General features: G+C 47.4%; 2 protein-coding genes across 2 annotated transcripts; one reads left to right on the top strand and one right to left on the bottom strand.

Moving 5' to 3' along the window:
• Positions 1 to 8,862: 8,862 nt before the first annotated feature.
• On the bottom strand, positions 8,863 to 10,292 carry LOC146186395 (uncharacterized). The gene is made up of 2 exons (XM_084605668.1): positions 10,052 to 10,292; positions 8,863 to 8,997 (listed from the first exon to the last, which is right to left on the bottom strand). The coding sequence occupies exons 1-2, from the start codon at positions 10,242 to 10,244 to the stop codon at positions 8,984 to 8,986; spliced, it is 207 nt and encodes a 68-aa protein (XP_084461794.1). The 5' UTR covers positions 10,245 to 10,292; the 3' UTR covers positions 8,863 to 8,983.
• A 9,348-nt stretch (positions 10,293 to 19,640) lies between these two features.
• LOC146186396 (uncharacterized) lies at positions 19,641 to 20,773 on the top strand. Its single transcript, XM_084605669.1, has 2 exons — positions 19,641 to 19,913; positions 20,625 to 20,773. The coding sequence occupies exons 1-2, from the start codon at positions 19,721 to 19,723 to the stop codon at positions 20,636 to 20,638; spliced, it is 207 nt and encodes a 68-aa protein (XP_084461795.1). The 5' UTR covers positions 19,641 to 19,720; the 3' UTR covers positions 20,639 to 20,773.
• Positions 20,774 to 21,765: the final 992 nt, after the last annotated feature.

Genomic DNA, 21,765 nt, shown 5'->3' on the forward strand with positions numbered 1-21,765 from the left:
ACGCCCATTAGGGCACCGGGTGTCTGAATGGACATTAGTGAATCCCGATTTCGATTCTGATACCACACCAAAACCCCGCACCTCCGTCTCCGCGTAAAATACTTTTTAGCGCATTTATGTGACGTCTCGATGCCGCCGCTCCACTTGGGACGTAAAGAGTTTCCAACCTGAGCTTATATTCGCTACACTCCAATTAACGACTCTTGTTGCTGGGCAGGGAGTTCTATAGCATGGTCGTTTTGCTTGCTCCTACAAACGTTGCCATACCTTTTATACTTGTAGTCAATGAGCATATCGAAAGACATTCGAGAAACGAGCAGACATTCGGGTATCAGCACACTGGGCAACCTCTGTTGTTACTTTGCTGCCTTAAATGCAAAGGACAAACTTGCCGCTTCGCATAAGAGGAGAGTATAGTGGTGGTAAGGCATTGCATATTGAAGACCCACAAAAAGACCTGCACTGTAATAATGAAGGACAGAGTTCATTCGAGAGGCTACAAGAAGCGGTCACTTCGCATACTTCATTTGCGCCTTATTTTTGTGTGCGCTGTTCACTCAGTTAACGTGACTTTCTGATACGGACAAGCGAGGAACACACCCGCAGCCCTGAAGATCAGGAGCATGTACCGCCACGCATGGTGCGAAATTGTAAGATGAATGCTTCATCAGCAAGTGACATTAGTAACGGTTATCGCTGTAACTCGCAAACCTGTAATCCAATGCGGAATGGCGTGCTCTCATGTCGGGACCATAATAAAGCGAGAAGCAAAGATGGCATGAGTGTGGATGCAAACGCAATGTACACTGAACGACGAAGGCTTTATTCCTGAATGCAGGGAAACGGCTCCAAACATAGCAGCTGGCGCGGCAAGGCAGGCAGGCCAGGGACCAGCGACACATGATCGATCATCGCGCTACGACGCCGGTGCAAGCTAGTCGTAAATTCCTGCAGACAAAATAAAGTAGGGCAGCAATGTTACCTTAAATGTAGAGGCTGTTAAAAAACTGCGCAACAAAATGCACAGTAATGACAACAACAAATTTAATTGGAACTGCTAACCGGTAGCAAGCAGAACGCGTGTGTGCTAGACCCATAACAGCGGGACGCAGACGGAGGCGAATATACTCGATTCGTCACTGATAAGCAGGCCGCGCATGCGCACGTATGTACAGCACTAAGCATAAAGGTTATCGTAGGAGGGACGCTGACAGCAACGACTTGCAGCCTGCCTAGCCGATTTGCGTTTACAGAAATGAAAAAGCCTACCTAATTTGAAGCTGAATCTATGGGCCGTATCAACTATGTTTCGTTGGTGAAGGCGAAAGTGCTAACATTGTGAATCCCTGCAGTCGTACTCTTTCGAAAAGAATAAGAGCTCAAAGCGGTGTGCAAGGTGGCACGAAAGACTGCACGAAGCAATTAAGACCCAGGAGGAGCGCACCACGCCTCTATTCACAGGTGTGTAAAGATAACCCGATAAAAACACCTCTAATCATACCCTCGAAAAGGGTTCATATCAGATGGGTTGGAGAATGGGATTGTGTTTCTCGAGTGGCCGCAATGCGATGCGACGGTGAACGGCATGGATACCTTATTAGGCAAACCGTGCAAGGGACGTCACATATATAAGTTTTATCTAAATCTGTATGTGTATATTAAAAATTGAAATGTAGCGACCATTTCCGAGCAGACTAAAGAAGCTTGTCGAATTTGAAATTTAGTTCTAGCACAACCTGCTTTTAACAAGGCAAGGTTGTAACGCAAATGTTTTACTCACCTTTGACGCACCAAGAACCACCGCAGGGCTTCGGGCAGCACTCGAGATCGTAGTGGGCACACTCCTCTACCGTGGACTCTGAAAAGGAGCAGTCGCTGAAGACGCTCTCGTTGCTCGGGCACAAACCCATGGCGGGGGCAGACGCTGCAGCACCACGACGAGCATCATTGCAGTGGTGGGCTTCATTTCTCTCAGTGGAACTGGAAGGCTTGTCCTTTCGGCTGCGGAATATCACGCTGTTCTAACCGTGTACCGTACGCCAGACCCGTTTATGTAGCTCAAACATTGGATGGTATCTGTTCACGGGAACGTATTAAGAGATTTCAGCGCTGAAACTCATCAGCCTAAGATAATATGACACGTGTGGTGTTAAGCTGTTGCTTAAGTCACAGCTGTATGCATGTGTAGTGGATATGAGGCACTGACAAGAAATAAGAAGGGTATGACGCCCTGAGCTGCTGTGTTATCACGTGCCACATTGGTATCAATTCAAATGACCATGGTTAACGGTCTGCCTTTTTGGAGAATGGCAAATTTCCCTGGTTTTCATTTCTACTCGTTTCTGCGTTGTCACAGAGGGAAATATTTTATGGTCTATCCGTACTAAGTTTTACCTGTTTAAAGTGTAATAAGCATCCGTGTCAGAGTCCCCGCCGTCCAAATATGAAAGTTATAGTTCATTATTATGCCACTGTAAATTACCATAAGTGCGCCTTACATTCTTTCGCTGACTTGTGAATATCTCGGTGCGTTGTGCTATGTTCAATGCTTATAATATCAATAATTCTTTTTCGAATATAATCTCATTACCGTCGCCAGCTGCTGGAGAGGTCTTATGGCGCCCGTGACGTCACTGGAATAGCTGCTGTATCCCCAGTAAAATGCGCCACGCACCACTGCAGATCAAAGGATTTAGAAGGGTAACATGAAAGAAGAAAAACCTGTAAGCAAAATTATCGTCGCATTTATATTAGCTCTCCCGACAGTGATTAACAACTATCGCTATTCTTTGACATGTTTTTCAACTCGAATACTTCTTGGCTCTATATTATTCTTCTGAAATCGAAATAACTGCAGTCCCGTACTTGAAGCTGTCATGTTTACGGACGTATAAAAGCATGCCAACCCTGTACATTGTGGGGATTCAACCGAATTAAATTCCACTCGTTTGCACGACACTACAAGCATCCTCTTCCTTTCTTTCACGGGGAGCTCTCATCTTTCCTCTCGTGGCCTTCTTCTTCCGGAGCTGCTGCGGAGAAGGCGGAAGTGAAAAGGACTGGCGTAGCGCACCGGGTGCACCGTACTTCCCCTCCTTCTAATCTCGACGAACAGCATCATGTGAGAGAGATGACGCCGCGACGGCGGAGAGCGCGGTTGCTGTGATGACCGAGGAAAACATTGGAAACTGCCAATAATCAGTTTGGCCCTTTGGCTATGCTTGAGTGTGGCGTTCTTCCCTGCCACTGCTTTAAGCCGAGCTTAGGCAAACGTTCGGCTCTGAGAGCAGAGCCGGAGCCCTGTTAGAACCCCCATAAAATGATGCACCAATGTGGAACCCCACTGGCAGTCCAGTTGAGGAGGCTAGCTCACGAATAATGGTGGAACTCGACGCAGTAAGGTGCGATCAGGACGCTGGGAGATCCTGACCATTATGCGAAGCCTAGCGATATGGCAGAGGCTTTAGCACCCAGAAGCGTCTCGTATACTGTCGGAAACACCACAGTAAATTGCTCCGAAAATAACACCATTTGGGATTTCTTAACTTGCACAGATATCGCTGTCTAGGGCGCCTTGCTTTTCGCTTAAACCGACAAGCGGTGCCGCGGCCGCAATTGAAATTTCCTGGGTTGGCTCAGCGGCAAGGCTTAAAACAACTACGCCATTTGGCAGTTTTTCACATAACGGAATCGCATTTTATTCATTGAAGGTGAGCGCATGCCTAGATATAGCTAGATATTATAAATAATTGAGTTGAAGGCCCCGTCCTCCAGAAAATGAGGTGTCAGCCTTTTTGGCGGTGTGAGCGAAAAATCTCTAGCAAGATTATGAAAAACAGTATAGCTGCCAGGGAAAATGGCCAAGCCCCTGATTGGTTTTCAGCTTTTAGTTACAAGACCAAATGGTATTACCAAGTTAGCAGACACTGCCAGCGTGTGCTTTGCATATGAGTTAAGGAAGAGAGGTCGGAACCCAGTCTTCCGGGACATTTCTATCCTGAATTACAAAAGCTACTGGTCCTCTTGGTACACCCATGCGGTTTTGGTAAACAGAGGATTTATATTGATCTAGCTGGCATTTTAACACGATACTGTTAAAAACCTTCACCGAAAATCCGGCGTAGGCGTCGGTGTTGTGAGCTATAACTCATTACCATGGCGCTGGCGGACGGTAGGTGGCAGATCGCATGGCCACGCACAGACTGGACGAAGGGTTGTCTGACATTATGTCTCCCAGGAAAAGCCAATCGGGCCTCTACTTTCATATGAGAGGGTGATATCAGAATCAGCCTGCCAAGACCCTTGCATTCATGTTATCACTAGGCCACGCAGGTACATCCGTACAGCTAGGTTAGAGCGAGACATATGTGGGCTGGTAGCGTATGCCTTTGCCTCATAGCCATAAAGCAGAGCTTAGGTGCCCCTATAATATTTTGCGACAAGTGATATATTAAGACATTATACCGCTAATTATTGTATTGGGTATTCGAAGAACTAATAAAAGACGACTATATAAGCGAGTATCTAAGTGAATGGATGCAAACAAGGAAAAGGGGTCGTGCCACACAAATAAAGGCACAGCCTATAGGTACACTGCTTGTAACCATTGTTGAAGAGACACTAAAACTCCGCCTTTAAATGATATGGTAGGATACGGTAATGGCTCCTGCTTGCAAAGTCTCCTTGCAGATCCTTGTTTACATATATAGGCTTTTGCTACTTGCCCGATTAGTAATCCCTTATTTTTTCATCTAATATGTAGACACACTATTTAGTTATCATATAAACGTATGTGAAAGGCCACCCGAAATTGGTGTAAAGGTCAGCTTACCCAAGTCGTTCGAACGTGCCTTCGTGATTTATGCGTAACGTGTCCGACTCAAAATTACAGGGTACTGGAAAGCCTATTCTAATATCGTCCATCCATCTGCAAGAAGAGGCTCGTCTTAGCAGACCCTGTCAAATAAGACACGTCGCATGGTTCGTTGATGTCAGGCGACCCTATATTCAATCAGCGCCAGACAATCCCCAGTATGAGCCGCGCCCCTGGTTTCCTGCTAATAGCTCCGACTGCCCCAAACACGGATTTTCTGTAGAACGGGATATATAACACTATCGTGTTAAAGAAAACAACACTCGAAAGGTTTTGTAATGCTGTGTAGGCAGTTCATAATAAAATAATGGCACTGGGTGCAGTGCACTAGTGTCCTGCCTCTCCGCCAAGGAGAGCAAGAAGATGTATTTCCTTTTTTTATGTTCAGTTATGTCCGTTGACAATTATTTTACTGGTGGGAGAAAACCATATACACGCTTTGTCGAAACTATATGGCTCAAGTGGTACACATCTGAGACCTATAGCGGTGCTCCTGAATGCCCTCCTGGAATACCTCAGCAATAGAAAGGTGAGGACAAGATTTTGTCGTCACATGCGATTTTTCGAACACTGGAAATGGGCTACAAATCCTGTCACACCGCTTACAGTGAAAACTCTTGAACCGTACATTTCGGATAAAGATTGTACATTGAAGCTACCGCTAAAAGTCTCCACATTGAGCGGAACCAATAAAAAACGTATTTTATTGACCTGCTCTGTACACGCCTACCTTTGGAATCGATGCTGGTGTGTGGGCATAGTTCTCATGCGGCCCAAAGCAATTGGTATTCATCGACGACCGGAAACATCAGGATCGAACATCGTGTGTACCTAGACTCGGGGACTCAGAGCGGCGATAGACCTCATATGTTGCCCTGACATAAAGGCAGTTTTGGAGTCGTATCCTCGGAGGAGCCAGCGTATTTATAAAGCTTCGCGCGCTTACTTTCATTCGCGCGATATACCAGCTTCGCCTTTAATACGAGCCTGCCCTTCTGGTTTGCTCTCGAAGCTTGCACCTCTAACCTGCTTCGGAAATTAGCCCAACAAGCCGGCACATCAGGATCATTACCGAACTGAAAGCGGGCTTTTGTCATTCAGGGAGCATGAATCAATAGAGATTCTGTTCTGCCGGCCTCAACTTACACTTGGCCCATAATTTTTCTAAACGTTAAACAGCGAAACTCTGCGCAATATGATGACACTCCGCACGAGTACAATCTGTGAAGAAAAAAAAAAAAGGCATCATAGAATGCATCAAACTATTTAAAAACAAAAATAATCAAGTGCTTCCGGATTTTTGTGCTTTCTAGTTACTTCTTAAAATTAGTATATTTTTTTAGCTTTTTCAGGCTGTCCAATGGCCACGCCTTACCAACACGTGCACCACATCCGTTGTTTCTCGCGCATAAGACTATATCCTTTAATCATAACCTTTGATGTCTTCGATATAGCAAAGGATACACACCGTAACTGTTCTGTCGTAAGAGTGATGATCCACAGGTCGCCCATCTGTCGTCACCTGGCACATAAATTTCCTGGCACATAAATCTAAAATCGGGATTGTACAGGCAGAAAATGTGGTTCCCACAAGAAATCGTCTGTGCTCCTTATAGATAGCCTTGTCTAAAATGACGCGAAATGTGAAGACAACCACTGCATAACAAAATATGTTAAAACACTTAAATTACAGGGGCTGCGTAGCTGTCTAAAGGACTACATTGCGCAATCATGGCTATAATTATGTACCATATGTCATCGATAACGCACATTCTTAAAGGGCCACTGTCCAGGGAAGGCCCTTTTAAGCAAAGGAGCCCAGTGTTTCGATCAGGTACCGGCGATAGTCTGTGCAAAATGCTACAGTGACACGCGCACCGCAAAGCATCGAAAATGCAATTCAAAGCTCTCTTATGCTCTCCTTCGGGAAGCCAGCTTCCCCGTTTCCTGCGCTGGCCCGTCGAGCCACAGTAATGACGTACGTACCGCGAACGATGCCCATTGGTCCGTCTCGCTGATTGACGGGAAAAGGATGGGTGTGTACCGCTCGCTGCACGCTTTTCCCTCGCCACGGCCAGACTGAATCCAGCGGCGCGCGCTGCCTCGGGCATTTTTTTTTTCTTTTTTTTCGCGCACGCGGAGTGCCACGCCCCACCTCCCGCCAAACGCGGAGGAGGAATGGGAATTTGTCTTGCGGAGGCTAGACGACCTCGGGCAGGAGAGTGAAAAACCTTTGCGAGGGTACGGAAGGAGAGAAGCATGACAGATTCGGGTGATTGCGGTGGCTGTAACTGCGTTATTAGTTACTCTTTTCAAAAACATTTTGCGGCTTTGCGTTCTAGGGGCGAAGTCTCGCAGTCACCGGGGAAGAAAATATTTTCGACCGGAGGGTGGACAATGGGCCTTTAATGCTTACCGCCGTGTTCGGTAAGACTTATCAGCAGTGCGACGACTAGCCCTATGTTGTTCCCAACAAATCAACATTACAAAGTTTTACTAGACGCAATGGAAACACAGCCTGCTTATAGCTTTGAGCTCATCGGCAGCCGGTAGATAAACAGCTCGGTGCTCTTTGCTTAGAAAATGAGCCCCATTAGGCACAATACTAAACGTGCACACACAAGTTCAAAATCACCGAGCACAATTCGCATAAGCACAGCCGTAAAAGAACACAATTTGCTAGATACTCAAGCTGCGACTTTAAGATAATAACGCGGCTCCGGTCTCCTCGGGCATATCTGCGTTCGTGTACGTCCATACCTAGCCAACATGCGCTCGAGCTGTGCTTCTAAGAGTAACAGGGATAAATGAAGCTATTGGATCAGAAGTTTCCACCGGTTCACTTTCTTGCGCGCTCCCTTTGATACCTATGATAGTATTGGTTGTTCGTTCCAGTTTCCCGCGCGCCCGAAGAATACGCTTGGGAGAGCTGGACCGTTTCTGCGGCACTTCGCCTAGTAATCTGGAGATTTCTCTTTGCACTTAATGCCCGCGTTTGAGCTATCACGGTCCGGCTCCTCGGCTTCAGACGACTAACTGAACCAAGGAGTCACCTGCAGTTTACAGCACTGCGGTATGGCTTCGAGATCCCGCTTGCTGTCTTAATTATTCCCTCCCCAATCTTTAACACATTATGTGAAATGCCACCTTAGCCCACCTGTACAAACGTGTATGCGCGTCCATTAGGGTACCGGGTGTCTGAATGAACATTCATGAATCCTGATTTCAATTCTGTCGTCATGCCCAATTCCCACGCCTTCGTCCACGTGCAAAATACTTTCCAGCGAATGTAAGTTACATCTCAATCCTGCCGCTCCACTTGGGACGTAAAATGTTTTCAACCTGAACTTATATTCGCCACACTCCAATTAACGACTTTTGTCGCTGGACTGGGAGTGCTGGCTGCACGGTCGTTTTGCTTGCTCCTGCAGGCGGTTCTAAAATTTGTATACTTGCACTCGATGAGCATATCGAAAGACATTCGCAGATACGCGCATACATTCGCGTATCAGCACACTGTGCAACCTCTGATGCAACTTTGCCACTGTAAATGCAAAGGACAACCTTGCCGTTTCGCATAAGAGACGAGTATAGTGGTGGTAAGGCACTGCATACTGAAGACCTACAAAAAGATCCGCATTGTAATCATGAAATGCAAAGTTCATTCGAGGGGCGCTAACCGGCGTTCGCTTCGACTACTTTATTTTCGCCTTATATTTGTGTGCGCTGTTCGCTCAGTTAACCTTACATTCTATTACAAACGTGCCAGAAACACACCCGAAGCTCTGAAGAGCAAGAGCACGTACCACTGCGCATGGTGTGAAATTATGCGCCCGAATGCTTCATCAACAAGTGGTATTAGCAACGGGTATAGCTCTATTGCGCAAAGAGTTTATGCAAATTCGGAATGGCGTCCTCTCACGTCGGGGCATAATGGTAAAGCGAGAAGCAAGGATGGCATGAGCCTGGCAGCAAAGTAATGTGCACTGAAGGACGAAGGCTTTATTTATCGATGCAGCGAGGTGTCGTCATAGCAGCTGGCGTGGTCAGGCAGGCAGGCCAGGGAGCAGCCGCACATGATCGATCATCGCGCCACGACGCCGGTGCAAGCTAGTCGTAAACTCCTGCAAACAATAAAGTAGGACAGGCATGTTACCTTAAACGTGAAGGCTGTTACAGAACTGCACAATAAAAGGCACAGTCCACTTCTTGGAAGAAGTGGACACCGGTCGCTCATATCTATCCCAACCTTCACCCCCACCCCCACCCTTAACCGCTCCCCCACCCCTATATCCATGAAGCAACTTAGTTCTGCCGCAAGGTAAACGCCTACCGTAAGCAGAAATAAAGACGTAATAAAAAAAAAAAGGCACAATAATGGCGACAAGAAATTTATTTGGAACTACTAACAGGTAGCAAGTAGAACGCGTGTTTGCGTGAAGCATAACACTGAGACAAGCAGGACGCAGATGGAGGCGACACTACTAGATTTTTCACTGATAAACAATCCGCGCACGCGCACGTATGTACAGTACTAAGACTAACTGTTATCTTAGGAGGGACGCTGACAGCAACGACTCGCGACCTGCCTAGCCAATGTGCGTTTGCAGAACTGAATTGTCTAATTTGTCCAAAGTTGTACGAAAAAGCCTCGCTAATTTGAAGCTGAATGTTGCTTTGGTGAAGGCTTGTCAGTGCTAACGTTGTGAAGTAACACAATCGTACTGTTTCGAAAAGAAGCTCAAAGCGGTGTGCACGGTGGCACGAAAGAGTGCACGAAGCAATTAAGACCCAGGAGGAGAGCACCACGCCTCTATTCACAGGTGTATTAACGAAAACCCTACAAAAAAAAAAAAAAAAAACTAAAGAAAAAAAACTCTCATTGCAGATCTTCAAAAACGGTTAAATATTCGAACGGCTGTAGAATAGGGGTGTGCTTCTCGAGTGACCGCAATGCGATGCGACGGCTATGGTGTTGTACGGCATGGGTGCCTGATTAGGCAAACCGTGCAAATGACGTCACACATTTAAGCTTTATCTAAATCTGTAAATATGTTTAGAATTGAAATGTAGCGACCATTGCCGAGCAGAATAAAGAAGCTTGCCGAATTTGAAATTTAGTTCTAAGCACAACCTGCTCTTAACAAGGCAACATAGTAACGCAAATGTTTTACTCACCTTCGACACACCAACTACCACCGCAGGGCTTCGGGCAGCACTCGAGATCGGCGTGGGCACACTCCTCTGGCGTGCACTCCGAAAAGGAGCAGTCGCTGAAGACGCCCTCGTTGCTCGGGCACCGACCCATGGTGGGAGCAGACGCTGCACACAGCAGCAGCACGACGAGCAGCATTGCAGTGGTGGGCTTCATGTCTCTCAGTGAAACTGGAAGGCTTGTCCTTTCAGCTGTGGAAAATCACGCTGTTCTAACAGTGCATCGTACGCCAGACCCGTTTATGTAGCCGAAACTGTGGATAGTGTCTACTCACGGGATTAAGAGATTTGATCACTGCAACTCATCAGTCTGAGATAATAGGACACGTGTGGTGTTGATCCGCTGCTGACGTTAAAGCTGTGTACAGGAGTAGTGGATCTGAGGCACTGATAAGAAAAAGAAGAGTAGATATGGACGCCCTGAACTGCTGTGTCATCACGTACAATTTTAATATCAATTAACATAACCATGGTACAGGCCTGCCTTTTTGAAGAATACCGAATTTCCCTAGTGGTAATTTCTACTCATTTCTGCGTTGTCATAGAGGGAAATATTTTGTGGTGAATCGGCACTAAGTTTCAATCGGCACTAAGTGTGAAGGGGAATATGCATCCGCGTCAGAGTCGCCGTCGTCCAAATATGAATGTTTTAGTTTATTATTATGCCACTTTAACGTACCATAAATGCGCCTTACATTATTTCGCTGACTTGTGAATACCCTGGTGCGTTGTGCTATGTTCAATGCTTATAATATCAATAATCGTTTTTCGAATATAATCTCATTATCGTCGCCACTTCCGACTTTCGCCGTTGAAGCGGTGTTGCGGCGCCCGTGACGTCACTTGAATACCTGCTGTAGCCTCATTTACATCCGCCACGTCCCACTGCAGATCGGAGCATTTAGAAGGGTAGCATGGATAAAGAAAAACCTGTGGGCAAAATTACTTCGTGTTTACATTAGGTCTTCCGCCAGTGATTAACAAGTCTCTCTATTCTTTGACATGTTTTTAAACTCGCATACTTCTTTGCTGTATATTATTCTTCTGAAAGCGAAATACCTGCAGTCCTGCACTTGAAGCAGTCCTGCTTACGGACGTATAACACATGTCAACCCCATACATTGTAGGGATTCAGCAGAATTAAATTTCCCTCGCTTGCACGACACTACAAACACCCTCTTCATTTCTTTCACGGGGGGCTCTCATATTTCCTCTTGTGGCCTTCATCTCCCGGAGCTGCTGCGGAGAAGGCGGGAATGAGAGGGACTGGCGTAGCGCACTGGGCGCACCCTACTTCCCTTCTCTGTCGGAGAGCGCGGATGCTGTAATGACCGAGGAAAACATTGGAAACTGCCAATAAATAGTTTGGCCCTTTGGCTATGCCTGAGTGTGGTGTTCTTCCCTTCCACGGCTTTAGCCAGAGCTAACGGCGAACATTTCGCTCTGAGAGCAGAGCCCTATTAGAACCCCCCGACCCCTCCCCCCCCCCCCCCCCCCCACTAATAAAAATGGTGCACCAAAGTGGGACCCCACTGGCAATCCAGTTGGGGAGGCTAGCTCGCAAAAATGGGGGAACACCACGCAGTAGGGTCCGATAAGTTCGCTGTTCGCAGAACCCAACTGCACAAGCTTCTTTTTCTGCTCTCTGTTAACCAAGGTGGCAACATTCCCTCCCATCCAAAAAAAGAAACCCATAAGCACGGAGGCATCAGGTGCAGCAGTGAAAGGCAATCAAGGGACTCGAACCAAAATGATATTGAACATTCTAGGTAAGTAGGTAAAGTAAGGCTTCAGTACTGTAGGGTGCACAACATCGGAGTGAGGTTGGCTACGGCTGGGCTGGCTGATACCGCCAAGAACCACTTCATATGTGGCGTCCACTACACACACGGCGCTGTATTTTGTATGGACTTGAGCATCTGCGCATCTCACAGAGGTTCAAACAAAAACTTGTTCTCCAGGTGCACCACTGACGTGCCGATGCCGAAGATTGTAACGACGCGCATCGACAAACTGCTGATCTTGAATGTTGAAGCCTGCAAGTTGGCGCGCATCGGCACGCTAGGAGAATAACTCAGCTTTCAAGGCCAACGGCTTGTAATCAGAATCTACAATAATATGGCGTCCAACATGTGCTGAACTTCCCTTCTGTCCAAAAGACGAAACGGAGTGAACCCAGTCGATTCTTGCATGGCGTTGCTGTAAGCGTATGTCACCTAAGGAAGGATCTCATCCCAGTTCTTTGCTCCCGGTCCACATACATCGAGATCATATCGCTGATGGTCCTACGTAATCTTTATATCAACCCGTTACATTGAGGGTAAGCCGTAGCCTTGCGATGGCATGTGTGGCTTAATTCGAACACATCTGAATGAGTTGTGCCATGAATGATGTGCCTGTATCAAATAATCGCATATGATGGTGCGCCATGCCTTAAGTCGAATTGGTTCACGAAAAAATTGGCGATCTCGAAAGAAGTGCCCCGTTCCACCACCTTCGTTTCCGCATACCTTGTTAAACATTCGTTTGAGAATATCACCCATTTGTTACCGGCTACAGAGTAAGAAAAGGGGCCCAGAAGATCGATACTGGCTTGGTATCGAATGGAGTAGCAGGTGGTGTAATTGGCTGCAGCAAACCTGCAGGATTGAGGGGTGGTTACTTTCTGCATTGGAACTGGCGGCAGCCCTTGACGTATTGGTGAACAGTGACATCAAGTTTTCGCCAGTAGTAGGCCTGATGATCTCGAGCAAGCGTTGGGGTGAAGTATAAATGTCCGGTAGATGTTTCATCTTGAGAAGCAAGGAGGATATCGTCGCGCAGTTCTGATGGAACAACGAGACGACAGGGTCGAGTTCGACTACTTGAGGTCCTTTTGAACAAAACACCGTTGCGCAAACGTAAACAAAAAGAAGATCAAACATGACGGGGTACGCCAGCAGGACGACTCCCCTATTGCAAAAACCAGTGCCACTGGGAGCCAGCGCCCCAGCGCCATACCTGATTATGGTCCCAGTATGACGCTGGACACTGGGCGCACTGGGACGCGGCATACTGGGACGCGGCATACTGGGACGCTCCGCGCTGGCGGCACTGTTCGCCCGGAAAAAAAAGGCGTGGGATAAAAATTAAAAAGTAAAAAGTAACGAAACAAGTTAGGTACATAAAAAACCTAAAAAGAAGTAAAAAAAAAAAAAAAAACAAGCGCACCAAGCGTGCCTCGAACTAAGTCCCTCGGCACATACCAATTGCTAACTCAGCACGCTAACCACTCGGCCACGCCGAGAACTGGATTTCCTGTAAACATTTTTGCATTTTATGTCATGACCCGCATTTATAAGGTTGGGACTTCATGTTTTGCAGTCTACAGGCCATTGCTATCGTTCTAACAATTGCAACTTCTTGACCATTTTAGCTTGCTGTCTGCTCTCACGACTTGCAACTAATGTTCTGGGTGCCTATGCGCGCTATTTTGTGCACTGGAATCATTTTTAACATGTGTAGTTTGACATCGCTGGCAAATTTACCAACGCCGGCTCTTGGGTGGTGCTCTGCTACCGTGGGCGTAATTTTCGCTGAACACGGAGCTTTAGTAGAAGCCTTCAAGGAAAAACGTGCGACCAAGCTTTAATACCGGCAAGCGCCGCAGCGATGACCCTAATTGCGTGTAACTAAACCTTATTTGTATGTAAACATTGCGGGAAGCGTTGCGATGACCGAGGGCTCGGCTGCTTGATACGCAGAGTAAGAAGGAGCGCAAAAGCTTGAGAAACACGCCAAATATTATGTATTACAAGCGCTGTATGTTGTTGCTTTTTCTCTCATGGACCCATCGCTCGGTAAACTACTCTCTTCCTCGTTTTAGTTTTTCTTTCTGCTGTTTATACTGGGCCGTGGTGCAGGCTACGCTCGCCTGCGATTGAGCCCGCATTGAACATTTTGGCAGTAATCATTGTGTTAGAGTGCCCTTAAGATCAGCTGTGAAGTTGGTTATGCATGGTAGCCCACATTATTCAATTCCAGCTTTAGTAGTGCGTTAGTAGTCAGTCTGTAATGAGATCGAGGCGCGGCGATCGTTGTCGCTCTCGAAACGCTCGAAACGACCTATCGAAACATGGAAACTCTAGAAAAAAGATACTGCCTTTGTTTTCTTACAAATGCGCAACGACTTCGCAGCAAAAAGCGCTTGCTTGAACCATATTTTTCATATGCCCCCCGATGGTCGATTGAAAGTACGCTGTTGCCCTGAAGGCCCCTGAGGGATGCTACTCCGGCTGACGACGCACGCCGCACCGTCTATACTGGGACACTGGGACCAGTGCGGCCCAGCGCACATACAGCGCTTCTCCCAGTGCATCGCGGATGCCAGCGACACACCCAGCGTCAAAAGTCTAATCCCAGCGTTTTTCTCCCATCGCACCAGTGCAGCCAGTGTCTTCCCGTTACAGCTCCAGTGAATATCGCAGACCTCCAGCGTGCCCAGCAGATCCAGTGCAAAACCAGCGCGAAAATCTTACTGGTTTCGCACTGGAGACGCTGGTTTTTGCAATAGGGTCTCCAGGTAGTCAAAAACAGGTCGGAGTTCTTCGCCTGCTCATTGCCGTGCCATCAATTGTGTGTCACTAACCACACCAAGGAAACGACGTTCATCAGTCTCATCATCCACCCCTTCATCTATGGGGGCACATGACAACGCGTCGTCGTCTCCGTGTTTTCTGCCATATTTATAGGCAATGGTGTAATCGAATCCTGTAACTGCAGAATCCTCCGGGCGAGGCATCCAGGTGAGTCTCGAAGACTCGCCAGCCAGCACGGGGAATGGGGATCGGTTATAAACTTGAAAGGGTGACCGTAGTGGTAGGGCCGGAATTTTACAGTGGCCCATAGAATGGCCGGACACTTTTACTGATGGATACTATTTTCACTCAGCACGAGAAAGAGTGCGGCCCGCCTACGCTATCGCCCTTTTGATGCCAGCTTGATGTTGGACGAGCACCGCACCGAGTCCAGTGCCGCTGGCATCAGTGTGTGCCTCGGTGCAAGCTGTATCGTCAAAGTACGCAAGTACAGGAAATATTTGCAGCCATCTGCGCAACTCCTCGTAAGCTTCTTGTTGCTCGGAGGACCAGACAAACGGTGCATCGTCCCTTATCAGACATGTCAGCAGATCGGCAATCTTGGAGAAGTCAGGCATGAAGCGGCGCTAGTAGGGGTAGAAACCCAGAAAACGTTTTACACTTTTCTTGTTCGTGGAATAAGGAATTTCGCTATATGGCGGCAATTTTATTGGAAATGAGCTTGACGCTATATGCACCAAACCCATGGCCAAAAACCTCCAGCTCAGTGTAAAAGAAGTGGCATTTCTCGGGCTTGAGTGTCAAATCAGCCAATCGAAGGGCATCCAGCACGCTTCGCAGGCATCCAGGGTGTCGTTCAAACTAGTTCGCTATTTATGGCCAACCTGAACATAGGCCAAAAGGCAGCACATTAAACGCGTAAAGGCCATCGGTGGAAAGAAACGACGTGTTCTCACGGTCTCGTTCGTCAACGTCTACCTGCCAGTGCTCGGTGTTTGAGTCGATGGTTGAGAAATACCCAGCCCAGCGATGTCAGTCGAGGGAGTCGTCGATGCGGGGCAGCGGGTAGACATCTTTTTGTGACGCTATTTAACTTAACGACAATAACTACAAAAACGAAGAATTCCGTATTTTTTATATACTATAGGACGGCAGGTGACGACAATGGGCTGTGAGATGGTTGAATGACACCATGCGCAAGCGTCTCCTTGACTTGTGTTTGGATGGTCTCACGTTTCATAGGGGAGATACTGTAAGATTGATGCCGGATGGGTTGGGCATCGTCGTATGTAATAATACGGTGTTTGGTAACGGTCGTTTGACGCACCTTCCATGAGGATGTAAAGCGGGATTCATAATGTTGCACCAGAGCCCCGAGCTAATATCGGTCTAATCGAGGGGGCGAGGCACAGGACTCAGTTTCCAGATACAAAGCAGGCTGAATCTTCCTCTAATTGGTTGGCAAAGGCAGTCGCCGTAGCATGAGAAAAGTGTCTGTTTATTGTTCCTTATTCCTTCTTGTTCCTTCTAGCACTGCGCCGCTTCGAGACGATGCTACAGAGAACGGGGGTAGTGATACAAAAAGTAGTGGACTACGAAGCTGAGACAGTCAGTGGGTCGTTGGCGTAGACGACGAAGCTGGTTGGGGATCATCGCGCTCGGACCTCTCTCGGACTTCGGCTGTCTCCCAGGCTCAGGGCGTGTTTCCTAGACTTTCGGCGTCATACCAGTTATAATATTTTAAAGAAAACTTGCTGACATATTCCTGGTACATCAAGCTGTGCGATAAGTATTCATATTATCCCTTTTTCTTTAAACACATTCCTTATTTAAACCCATCATTTTTCATAAACACGTAGTTAAAAACGACATTCTGTGATATCGAAATTTTTTTGCACAGCCATTACCTCTATGTATACAACTAGAACAGGAATCTTTGTTGTGCAAATACGTATAAGTGTTATGACTGCTGATGTGGTATGCAGATTTATTACATTTTTTTATAAAAAAAGGTAGTTTTTTCATTCATTTGAACGTTATGGCTGCGATACAAAAAGCGATTTGTAGTATGACACTAATTTCCTCTTTGTTTTCGATCTTAATTTTTTTTTCTGAACTGTGGCCCGAGACCTCAATAATAGCTTTACTACTTTTTAGAATATCGAAAGCAAGAGTTTCCCGGTGCAGTCGTATTTCGAAAAGCGTCCACCACGAGTAACTTTGTGGCGCCTGATCCACGTCCCTGGCTCATTGTCGCCCAATCTGCGGGGATCGCCACTACACTCTCCAAATCGCGCGATGTTCTTGAAGAGCGTGGCTGCTAAAATGTGTTCTGCCATGACACCCAGGGAAACTCTACTGGCGAAGTTCTAAATGCTCACATGGTTACTATTAACGCCCGACTAATTTCCAAATGCGACCAGGCACATAATTGTTATAGTTAAAATACCTAAAAGAAAGCAACTGCCGAGCTTACTATTGTCAGAGGTGGGACTCGGATGCCGCTGGACGGATCCTCAGCCGCATCGACGTCCGTTCCACCCAGGAAGAAGTGCCACTGAGCGAGGGAGTTCGGAGTAGAAGGACTAAAAACTTGTTTATTTACATTGTTAGGAAGATTAGAGAAGAACTCATGATACCCGCACACACACAGTTTCAAAAGGTTCGTATTCGCCAGGTTCCCTGGGTGAAGGGCGGGCTCGTTGTCGAGGGTGTGTCCTTATCAATTTATTGTCACTCACATTGACACAGTTTCACTTTCGCAGACACGCCCACTCGAAAGTTTAGACTTTGTGGGGAAGAGGAAGCCGTTGTGGCGGTGCAGAGGGCAGCCCACGAGGAGCTCGCTATCTGCCGGGGTCTCATAGTCTAGGACACACCTGCGTCGATCGGCGTCTGTTGGCGTCTCATGGTCAGGGGCACACCTGCGTCGAACGAGCCACCGCGCGCCGCCGGCAAGACGAATTGGAGAAGCGTTGACTGCCGGTGCCTCATGGTCTGGGCACACACGTCTGCGTCGCAAGGGCCGCCCCGCACCGTCAGACGAAGGAGGGGACCGCGTGGCCGCCTTGAGGGTACCGACCCATGCGGGAGACACCGAGATCCACTTGAACCTTTTTGTTCCCGATGGCCCGACTTTGACCGCGGTCGTCGTCCGGCCGAACACCCCGCGTTCCTTTCCAGATTTCTTTCGCGATGGCCATTCACAGTCGAGTCTCGCTGACACCGTTCTTGACCCCTCCACCTCTTTCGATCGGGAATTCTTGTCTTGATGGTTGAAAGTGGCAGCTCCCGTTTCGACTCGATGTCGCCATCCTTAACACTGTTAAGCATGGCTAACTTATTTTCTGATTTGCGCGAACATTGGTATTAGAAAGCTGCAGAAACCGCATGCGTGCCTCAATAAACTTATTTAAAACAATTGTCAGTAGTTTAGCTCATTTTAAACCTAGTTGAGTTACGAAAGCAACAGCCGAATGGCTACGTTTAGGGTAGCTTAGGCTAGGCGCTGAGCAGCGGCAGGGCCTTCGTCCGTTGATTTGGTTGATTATGCCCACGCACTTCTAGGTATATATACATCACACACTCCTCTGCTCCGCACAATCAACGGAAAGAGTGATGCGCAGCAGGCGCCGGCTGCGGTTATGACATCACTTCACCGGCACCGACGGAGCGCGCGGTGAAGCGCGGCAGCGACGGGAGCTCAGGCTCATCAGCTGATGCTTCTGGCATCACACGGTCTTCGCGCATGCGCAGCTTGGCCCACGCTGTGCCACGCGAAATGGCTCGACGACTAGCGTAGTGCTGCTGTCGCAATAAAAGGATTCTAGTTCACATTCGCTGAAAGAACCGACATATAGCTGCAGACGCGGCGCAGCCATATAGGTAAGCTATTAGACAAGGCCGGAAAAAAAAAACGGTGAATTACTTGCATTTAGAAAGTTTTCGAAGTATGGGTTAAAATATAGCGCATTTTGTGGATGCGCATTGTTGATATAATTCCAGCTGAATGGAGGTCATTGAACCCTTGGTGCATGACTGTGCTCTAAATCTAACCAGTGTTGCACTGAACAAAATCTAGTTGGTTGCGATCTGAGAGAATCCGATACGCGACTCTATTCTTCACGAACAGAACGAGACAGGATCAGAAGAAGGATATCTGTGATTGCATAAAACTTGCTTCTCCGGTCCTCGCAGTGTCCGCCACAGTGGATTCCAGGGTGACAAAATGTATGTAGTTGGCTGTTCAAACAATCCAAACAATAAACTAACCCTCCTACCAAGTATAAGATGAAAGGTGCTACTGTTTGTGACTTGTCCAATGTAGTCGAACACTGAAAAGTGGAGTTCGTTTACAGCCTCGGTAGGCCAGCTTAGTAATTCAGGACGCCGCGAATCATGACGTAATGTTACAAACCGCTGTTTTGTATTTCATTTGCATCCTACTGCAGCCAGGCTTTTCTTCTCGATTCTAGGAGTGTTTCTGCGTGGATAATTTTGATTTTGCTTACCATAATGTAGTGAACGAGACGTTTTGTGTGCAGTTAGCAGACTGCACCACCATGATTGAATATCTCGGCCACCTAGACCCTTGAAAATGCATGCAGATCCTCTTTGACATGAATAAGTGTTCAGTTTGGCAGCTGCATGTGTTGGTGGGCGACGCAATGACGACCGTCGGTATGTTTTGGTATCTTCGCTCTTGCCACGATAGCATCAAGCATGTCAGCGTGTGTTGTTTTCTGCAGGTTGTACACTTATCTAACATGGGTTCTCACAGTTTCCCCTTTCTTGTTTGATTGCGCGTCTTTTTCTGCGCATTTGCGCAGTTGGAAGCAAAAATGTTTGGAATATAGCTCGTATCACATGTTAGTTTCTTCTTGTTTATCTCTCTCTGTTGTTAACTCTGATTGGTTCGACGAACTGGAAGACCCAGCCCTCTAGTAGTATCGCTCAACGCCATGGCTACAAATACGGGGATAGCATCCTTTGAGCTACCAGATTCACACAGGCTACCACTCTCGTCGAAGGAACTCTACCCACTTTAGGCTGCGAGATGAAGTTTAACGCTGCCATGTTGATGGTCCTGCTCGTGCTGTGCACAGCGTCTACCCCCGCCATGTGTGCGTGCCCCAGCAACGAGGGCGTCATCAGCGACTGCGCGTACACCGTGTGTGATCCGGGCGAGTGCTCCGCCATTGGACTCGAGTGCTGCCCGAAACCCTGCGGAGGCTCCTGGTGCGTCAAAGGTGAGTGCAGTCATCGTTGTTTCCAAGCCGTCTCGAAGCAGCACGTGAATGTTCAAGTGTTTCTTCGGGGAGTAATTTCAAATGGCATATATACAGCTTGAACGTAATAGGGTCAGCATTTCCTTCGTGCTTATGTTAAAGCAAGCAAACGGGGAACACAAGCTAGTAGTCGAAGTGTGCAAGCCCCAGCATATAATACTCTTTTTATTTCAAGTTTTGGGGATAATCTTATTTTTCGTGGGTGTGTACACACACATTGTACCTAAAACCGCTATCTTCTGTCCTCTGCGTCCAATAGCGTTTTCTTCGTTTTTGTCTGCTACCTGAGTTAATCAGGCGTAAACCGGGTTCTAAAAAAGCAGGATGACTCGATGTTCATTCGTCCAGCGCAAACACTTACGGTCTGGTCTTTACGGTACGCCGGAACCCTGCGATTGCATTACAGTGCATCCCCATCAATTGGATATGATCTTACGCGCGTGCGCGTGGTCCCATTCCCAATGGACATCCTCATTTCGCACTACCTGACATTCCTTGCGCTGTTTACACTTGACATAACCTGGCTGTCGGCGTATACAATGTAATATTCTTACAGCTGTTCTTGTTAGGTCTTTATTATGAGCAGATTATGGGCCTCAACAGTACCTACGTCATGTGGTATACAGGCCAACCACGTCTTTATGTTGTGAATTTTCTTTCTTTCTTTTCCAGGAATTATGATGTAGTTCCCGATGGCATCACGCATACTATCGCCCTGAGCAGCTGTCCAGAGTCAAGCCACCTCCTGCTCTGACACCGAGGGTGCATCGCCGTCGATGGGCTGTATTTCCACTAGCGTGGCATAATAAAGAAAGTGTGCAATGCCTTTTTTTTTTTCGTGGCTTCCTTCATCTTGGCCGAGCAAAAGACTGAAGCCCTGCTTCAGTACGTCCGCTTTCGTGTTTAAATTGCATGGCGACCAACCTGCGGCACAGCAATATGGTCCTTTGGCACGATTACTACAGTTCACTTTATCGTGCATAAATTTCGTAGGTTAGACACCCCTTCAGATGTTCTTTGCGCATCCACAGCCCTGCTTATTGGCGGCGTTTTCCGAACTTCCATTGCCAGCACTCCTCGCAGACATGCGATATACTCCTAACCACATTCATCGCTGCACAGATGTTGGATTATTTCGTGGTAATCTGCACAGGATTTCCCGCCGCAAGATAGCAGCCGGGGTTACAACCCTAACCTGCACACGGACGCCGTCAACAGGTCTTCTGGTCATTTATAGCAGACACGGGTTGCTATGTATATGCAGATTAAATATGACGAAATGTACACCTGCGCAATGAAACCAATGGATGGCTCTACTTTCTTAATTACATCCGCTACAAATTTGGCCATAGGCGGCTAGATCCCCCTTACCACGCCATTAATAGTTTTACCTTGACTGGCATTTGTCGTTTTTGGTGCACACAAGTAGGCACCTTCCAGTGGCCGCATGTCATGCAGTCCTATCACACAGCAAAACTGTTTAGCTTCGGTCGCTACTCTTATAGCTGCTGTATGGTGCTCTCGAATGAAAGTTCACTACACGTAAGTGATCTGTACAACCTAGCGCGATACGAAAGTCGCCACGCGAGCGTCGACCAAAGAAACTGAAGAGAGCCATGGCCCAGAATCCTTTGCTGTGGCCATGGAGGAATGTGGCCAGCTTTCCTCACTGTGTTTTAAGCAGCCGTCACTCTCTTCTGGGCAAGTAGTTTTGAATTTTTTTCTTTTTACTTCACCGTACAGGCAGTAATAATATGGCTCACGACGTATTCTTTGATAATATCTGGAATTGGACGATAAAAGCTACATCTTC

The sequence above is a fragment of the Amblyomma maculatum genome, chromosome 6, assembly GCF_055883805.1.
Source record: "Amblyomma maculatum isolate TAMU_Amacu chromosome 6, ASM5588380v1, whole genome shotgun sequence".
Taxonomy (NCBI): domain Eukaryota; kingdom Metazoa; phylum Arthropoda; class Arachnida; order Ixodida; family Ixodidae; genus Amblyomma; species Amblyomma maculatum.